The sequence below is a fragment of the Pyrgilauda ruficollis genome, unplaced genomic scaffold (genome assembly GCF_017590135.1).
Source record: "Pyrgilauda ruficollis isolate IOZ18807 unplaced genomic scaffold, ASM1759013v1 scaffold118, whole genome shotgun sequence".
Classification (NCBI taxonomy): Eukaryota; Metazoa; Chordata; class Aves; order Passeriformes; family Passeridae; genus Pyrgilauda; species Pyrgilauda ruficollis.
The window spans coordinates 416,219-423,628 of NW_024510099.1; the positions used below are offsets into that span (position 1 = coordinate 416,219).

The 7,410-nt window shown below is 48.5% G+C and overlaps 1 protein-coding gene across 1 annotated transcript; it reads left to right on the forward strand.

Annotated features, from left to right (window-relative positions):
• Positions 1 to 2,060: 2,060 nt before the first annotated feature.
• Positions 2,061 to 6,890, forward strand: KCNA4 (potassium voltage-gated channel subfamily A member 4). The gene is made up of 2 exons (XM_041485147.1): positions 2,061 to 2,658; positions 3,460 to 6,890. The coding sequence occupies exon 2, from the start codon at positions 4,260 to 4,262 to the stop codon at positions 6,222 to 6,224; it is 1,965 nt and encodes a 654-aa protein (XP_041341081.1). The 5' UTR covers positions 2,061 to 2,658; positions 3,460 to 4,259; the 3' UTR covers positions 6,225 to 6,890.
• The last annotated feature ends 520 nt before the right edge of the window (positions 6,891 to 7,410 follow it).

Sequence of the window (7,410 nt, forward strand, 5' to 3'; positions counted from 1 at the left end):
TCTGCAAATACTTAAAGCTTGTTTTTTGCTTTTAAAACAGTTAAAAATTGGATCAAGTTAGACCTCTGAGCTAGATTGAATCGCATGTGGTTACGTGATCCCTATAACATTAGAATGGATTTAAAAAGGCACAAAAAAGCTGTTCTGCTTCTCCCATTGTCAGTTATGTGTGTATCACATGTGCATGGAATCATAGACCACAATTTGTTTACCTTTGCTCAAGAACATGCTTTACAGAAAGAATAACAGTGCTCAAAAAGGAATGCCAAAGTCATTGGTCTGTTTCTACTTGTCTTTTTCCCTCAGATGTCCCCTGAATTTTTCATTTTAACAGCCACTAGATAATGACAAGACAATGCATCTGAGATTTTGAAAGAGAAGTAAAAGCTAAATAAGTTGTTATCTTTTGTCCCAAATCCTTGAAACATCTCAAAAAAGAAATAAAAGCGTGTTCAAATCCTACTGATAAAAAGCAACATAAGATTTGTTAGAGAATGAAGGGACTGAGCTCTGGAAAATGCCTCTAGAATTAAACTTTACTGATGAAGGAGTGAGTCTAGGTGCTCCTAATGATTCAGTAATTTTAGCTGTGACAACTCTGGTATTTTTATGGCTTCATACATGTCCTTGTGCTGAAGTGATGGCAGGGGTTTGATCCATGACTTTGGTATGCTCCTGTGCCAGGTTACAGAAGAATCTGGGTTTTGGTATTGGAAATGAATTTATAGATGTTTTTTAGCTGCCTCCAAGAGCACCCAAATTTTGGACTGCTTTTGTGCTGACAGAAGACATCGCATTTTAATGGTGTTTGGGATGACATTAGTGATTTAATCTATATCTTCCACTTTATATTGACTATAGAACCAGAAGTATTGTGAATGTTGAGAAAACGGTTAGCTCCGGGTGCTATTTATATGTTTCACTGTACTGTTGGCAAGGCTTGGTGCCTGACATTCAGTATGTTTATCTGGCTGATTCCCCATGCTCCCCTACATAGCAATAGGTCAGGCACTGACCTGAATGGGATGAAGGGTATGGGCAGTAACTGGTGTAGGCAGCAGAGACACAGAAGTACATGGATAATGTGGGTAGTGCTGCTGGGGATCTAAAGACAAAGAGTCACCAGGCTCCCTTGGCTTCTCTGTGGAGGAGGACCTAGGCAATGGAAGAAATGCCCAACCCACTTGCTGCACATGTTGGATTTGTCTCCAGCTGCAAACACCTTGAGGCAAAGCGTCTGGTGTGAGCGCTGCCTTGGATTTCTTCTCAATTCAGGCTTTTCTTTCTCCACGAGGGGAAGGAGGAGTGCCCACAGTTTGTACTGAGAGGGTAGAGTTGTAGGTGTAGTGTCAAATATGGCCAAGCTGCATTTTCACAGCCATCCCTTACCGAGAGTGGAATGTGCCACACTGCAATTCTCTAGGTGCAAAAGGAGCAGGCAGTCTATACCCTGCCCGTGCTGCAGCGGGGAGAGGGAATTTCTTGCAGCTGTTTGAGGTGTTAGCTCTGCCAAACACACCACAGTACCCTCTAGCCATGAACTAGGACCGGCATTCTGCTCAAAATTAGGAGTGAAAGTTGATTTGGCTTCGTCTGCGAGATGGCTGCAGGAGCAGAGGGAATGTTGGCTCGTCCTGCCGGGGGGCTCGGGGCCGGGCGAGGCAGCGGCGAGGAGGTGCGCCCACCTCTCCTCTCTTCCTGGGAAATTTGATTCGGGCTTGGCTTTGGAATTTGTTGGAATCTGTTGGAACGCGGATCCGAGCGACCCTCAACCCAGCGTTTCGCTTCCTTCAGGGCACGCCCAGGGGAGCAGAGGCCGGTGCTGCGGGCGGACAGCTTCGCCGGCGCGGGCACCCCGACTGCGAGCATTACGGCCTTAACAGGACGCGGGGGTCGAGGCGGGGGCAGCAGCCGAGCCGTGCCGTGCCGTGCCCATCCGAGCCGTGCCGTGCCGGCGGCAGCGGCGGGCGGCGGCTCCGGAGCAACAGGGCCGGCTCGGAGCGCCGGGGGCGCGGTGCCGCGGGCTGGCCCGGCTCCCATCGATCATCTCCCGGCTATCTCCCGGCACCCTCGGCCGCCAGCACGCCCGCGGTCTGCGCTCCGCGCCCCGGCCGGCGGCTCCTCGGCCGCGTCCCCCCAAGCGGGACCACCCAACAAGTGGATGGAGCGGGCGGCAGCCGGCCGAGCCCCGGACGTGCCGCGGGCAGGCGCCGCTCGCAGCCAGCCCCGTGGTGCCGCCGCCGGAGCCGCGCTCCGCGCACGGATTAGCCGGCGCTGATTTACAGAGCTGCCGCCAGAGCCGGACTCGCGGAGCCTGGCGATCGCGCCTGCCCCTGCGTTCCGCCTCGCACACGACCAGCACACGCACACCGCCTTCGTTTGCCCCGTGGGGACGAGACCCTGGCTCGCTGCCCTGTGGCCAATGCCGAGGCGAGCGGGAGCGGCTGTGGCGGTGCCCGGTGCCCCCAGCCCCGGCCGCCTCCCCGGCTCGCTCGCCCGGCTCCCGGCTGGAAGGGGCAGAAATAACTCGCCAACCTGTGGTGCGCACTGACCACAGCCACCTGCGAGTGCGGATCAGCCGGCACAGCCCCTCCGCGCTGCTGTCACCCGGTCCTTACACCAGCGGGAACAGCGCTGCTATTTCTCTGCCTAGGATCAGTAAGTATAACGGCGTTTTTAGGATCTTCTTCTGCATGACACGTAGGTACGATTTCAAAAATAACGTCATTTAATAGTGTTCACCTTGTCTCATGTATTAATAGATATGGCTATAGATGAGGCTTGTGTTTCAAAGGGGGGTGTGAGGGGTTGTGTATTTTTTTGTGTGTGTGCTTGCATGTAGATGTTGCTTCAGTGCACCTGCAGTTGTTTTCTTGACATATCACGGTATTTTCACTTGGCTGAGCATCGTACGTGCCCGTTTCCAAATTAAATCCAGCGAGACGTTCACTGTGATCGAAACACAATTCTGCTGTAGATTAAAATGTAGCATTCCCGCATCTGATGTGTTTCTGCAAATACAACAAAAGCTCTTTGTCTAGATACATTTATTCTTTAACGTTTGGTGTGGATATATGTGGATGTATCTCTTACGTATGTGCTCAAAGACCTGAATGCATCGTGTGTTGCAGTATTTTTATTAGTGTTGGTGTTTCAGAAGCATGCATATGTTTGTGTATGGATGCAAGTGCTTATATGGGTGGGGATTTTGTATCTGTCTCTATATATATGTGACATACCCACCCACATCCTTACCCACAGAGTCGTTCAAAATCTCTGTGCATGTGATGTGGGTGTGTGTGTAATGTAGAAGTGTGAATAATGTGGGCAGGAGAAGATTTGAATGCCATGGTAATAGATGACACAGTTTCATTTGATCGGTGTGACCTTTTAGGAAAACAATCCAATCTTTTCCCTTTTTGTTTTGTTTATTTTTGTGTGTTTGTGCATGTGCCTCAGGTTAAGTGCTTCTTCTGCATGACCATAACCAAAGGGTGACCCATCCACTCCCTTGTGTCCTATGGGGACCTCAGAGCCAGTTTCTCAGTCTTCATCTCCTCCTCCTCCTCCTCCACCACCTCCTCCTCCTCTTACCACTGCTGCTGATGCCCTGGGTGCTGCTCCCAGGTTTGAGACATTGTTGACAGGCTGAAGAAAGGATTTGCAAAGACCTCCTCACTGTGTAAATGGAGTGATGGCTGGAATTAACTTCAACTCTCCAAGTAATGACATTAAACAGTAAGTTTGCTAGGCCAAAGCATTACCAGGCACAAATAATGAGTAAAGAGACTATTTGCATTTGGTTTCAATGATGAGCTAAAACCATCTGCAGAGAGCAGGTACCCTTTGGTTTGCGTTTTTTGTTTTTGTTTTTTTTTTTCCCTGAGGAATGCAGCCTTTATAGCCTGTGAGGCAGTCATGATTCTGATCAGATACAGCTGTGATGGCTGCAGGAGATAAATGAAAATAAAGGGGCTTGGTGGATGGAAGAACAAGGTCTCAGCTGTTCTCTGGTCCAATCTGAGAATTTCATCTTTCCTCATTAGCAAAACAGCAGTTTGTGTCAAACATTCCGGAGAACAGGAAAATGCGGCTCTGTGGTTTTCCAAAGCACAGATCCAGTGCTACAGCCACGTTGCCACGCTCGACGCGCAGGGGACTGTCCTCCAAACGCAAATGGCTTTGAACTTCTCGGCGCTGTAAATAACACAGAACCTCATCACGGTGGGCGCTTACAAACAAAAACAAGCAGTTGCAGGATGGAGGTCGCCATGGTGAGCGCGGACAGCTCCGGCTGCAACACCCACATGCCCTACGGATACGCGGCCCAGGCGCGGGCCCGGGAGCGCGAGCGGCTGGCCCAGTCCAGGGCGGCGGCGGCCGCGGCCGTGGCGGCGGCCACGGCGGCGGTGGAAGGTGGGGCAGCGGGCGGAGGGGGACCCTACCACCACTACCACCAGGAGCAGGCCCGCGGGGCCTCCTCCTCGCGCGGCGGCCTGCCCCGCCGCCAGAGCGGTAAGAGGAGGAAGAAGGGCAAGAAGAGGAGCCATCACCTGGGGAGCAGGGAGTGTGGGGCCTCCTTCCCCTGCTCCGAGCTGCTGCCGCTCAGTGGTTCTGAGGAGAGAATCCTGAAGGACTTGAGCGAGGAGGAGGAGGAGGATGAAGATGAGGATGAAGACGACGAGGAGGAAGGGAAGCTCTACTACAGCGATGACTATGGGGAGGATGAGTTTTCGTACTCGGACCAGCCACCCGATGACGGGGGAGGCCCCGGGGGTTACGGCTCCGTGCGCTACAGCGAGTACGAGTGCTGTGAGCGCGTGGTGATCAACGTGTCGGGGCTGCGCTTCGAGACCCAGCTGAAGACCTTAGCTCAGTTCCCGGAGACGCTGCTGGGGGACCCGGCCAAGCGGGGGAGATACTTTGATCCTCTCAGGAACGAGTACTTCTTCGACAGGAACCGGCCCAGCTTTGATGCCATCCTCTACTACTACCAGAGCGGTGGCCGGCTGAAGAGGCCGGTCAATGTACCCTTTGACATCTTCTCTGAGGAGGTGAAGTTCTACCAGCTTGGGGAGGAGGCCATGCTCAAGTTCAGGGAGGATGAAGGCTTTGTCAAAGAGGAAGAGGAAAAGGTTTTGCCGGAGAATGAGTTTAAGAGGCAGGTTTGGCTGCTGTTTGAGTACCCGGAAAGCTCCAGTCCAGCCAGAGGCATTGCCATTGTATCTGTCTTGGTCATCTTGATCTCCATCGTCATCTTTTGTCTGGAGACTTTACCAGAGTTCAGAGATGACAAGGAATTCGTCATGTCCCTGAGCTTAGGGAAGGGGCTTTCCAACGAGTCTCTCCGCCTGGACGCTGGGGAGCACACCATCTTCAATGACCCTTTTTTCATTGTAGAGACCGTGTGCATCATCTGGTTCTCCTTTGAGTTTACAGTGCGCTGCTTTGCGTGTCCCAGCAAAGCACACTTCTTCAAGAACGTCATGAACATCATAGACATCGTGTCCATCTTGCCTTACTTCATCACCCTGGGCACGGACCTGGCGCAGGAACAGGGCAGCCAGCAGGCCATGTCCTTTGCCATCCTGAGGATCATCCGTCTGGTCAGGGTGTTTCGCATCTTCAAGCTCTCCAGGCACTCCAAGGGTTTGCAGATCCTGGGTCACACGCTCAGGGCCAGCATGAGGGAACTTGGCCTCCTCATCTTCTTCCTTTTTATCGGAGTCATTTTGTTTTCCAGTGCTGTTTACTTTGCAGAAGCTGACGAGCCTGCCACCCATTTTCAAAGCATCCCAGATGCCTTTTGGTGGGCCGTAGTGACCATGACTACAGTTGGTTATGGGGACATGAAACCCATAACCGTGGGTGGGAAGATAGTTGGGTCCCTGTGTGCCATTGCAGGAGTGTTAACCATTGCTTTACCAGTGCCAGTGATTGTCTCCAATTTTAACTATTTCTACCACAGAGAAACTGAGAACGAAGAGCACACGCAGATGATGCAAAATGCGGTCAGTTGCCCTTACCTCCCAACAAATTTACTGAAGAAATTTAGGAGCGCATCATCTTCATCCACAGAGGATAAATCAGAGTATTTGGAGATGGAAGAAGGAGTTAAAGAATCTCTTTGTGTAAAGGAGACTAAAAGTCAGGACACGGGGAATAGCAGTGAGTCAGAGAAGAAAAACTGTGTAAATTCAAATTCTGTGGAAACTGATGTGTAGTTTTGAGCGTTTCCAAATATATTTATGCATTAAAGAGTGCAGTGAAAATAATGAAATATGCAAACAAGAGTCTGCAGCATACAGTAGTATGCCATTTAATGGTTAAACACAATTAAAAAGCATTGCTGAACATGTATTACATATCAACTAAGTGGTACAACTTGAGGAAAGGATTGCTAGATATGATAAATTTTCAGACTTTATATTTTTATTAGAATGCAAGTGTTTTGCACATGAGGCTGAAAAATTTATTAAAACCAAGTCAGTTTTAAAGTGGGTGCATGAACTGTCGACATCACTAATAACAGCTCTGTGGTAAAAGTTGGCATTCAGAGGTATTTACTATGTAAGAAACAATGAAGTTTGGTAGTCATTTATCTATTTATCAGTGCTTTAATAGCAGCTACCATAAATCATTGGATACCATAGTCATTGTTTTTCAAACAGTAAATTTATTGTAAAACGATATTCTACAGAAGATAGATCTAATTTTTTTTTCTTGAAATCTATAATGCTTGTTTTTAACTGGAAATTTACTTTGAAAAGGCTGTTGACCCTCCAGAAATTGTTTATTTTTATAACTCTCTTTGGAGGCATTGCAGCATTTGTTGTCTAATAGTGAAAGAAATGAAGTAAGAGAATTGTTAAACCTGGTCTGACTGCAAAGGCAAAATGACTGGAATGCTTTTTTGCACTACTTTATATGCTGGAGATATATTGAAAGAGACTTCATACTGTGAATGTTTACTAATGTAATAGTTCAATGACAATCATTGGGAGAGTGAATTCTGCATCATATTTTATTGTTTCTTCTTTCTCTGTGATGCTGATGGCAAAACAGCTGACATGACATCAATTCCATACTCTTTTTAATTATGAATATCTGTGATCTGGAAAAGGATTGTGAAGTAAAATTTTCTAATCAAAATTATTTGAAATCGGTGTTTTCTACTGATGCCCTCAAGAAATACCAACCTAATTTATAGATATATTTTTTTTTTCTGCTTCATTTAGCATTCAGAGTCTATGATTAATACATGCACTTTGTCAGTATTGAGGAAATTTGGTGTATGGGAGGAGAAGGTAGAAGTAATAAGACACTCAGTTGTTACACTGCTGACAATTGAGGATTGCTGACTTTTAATAATGTGCTATTATTGGTGCTGCATTTCCCCTTGATTACAGC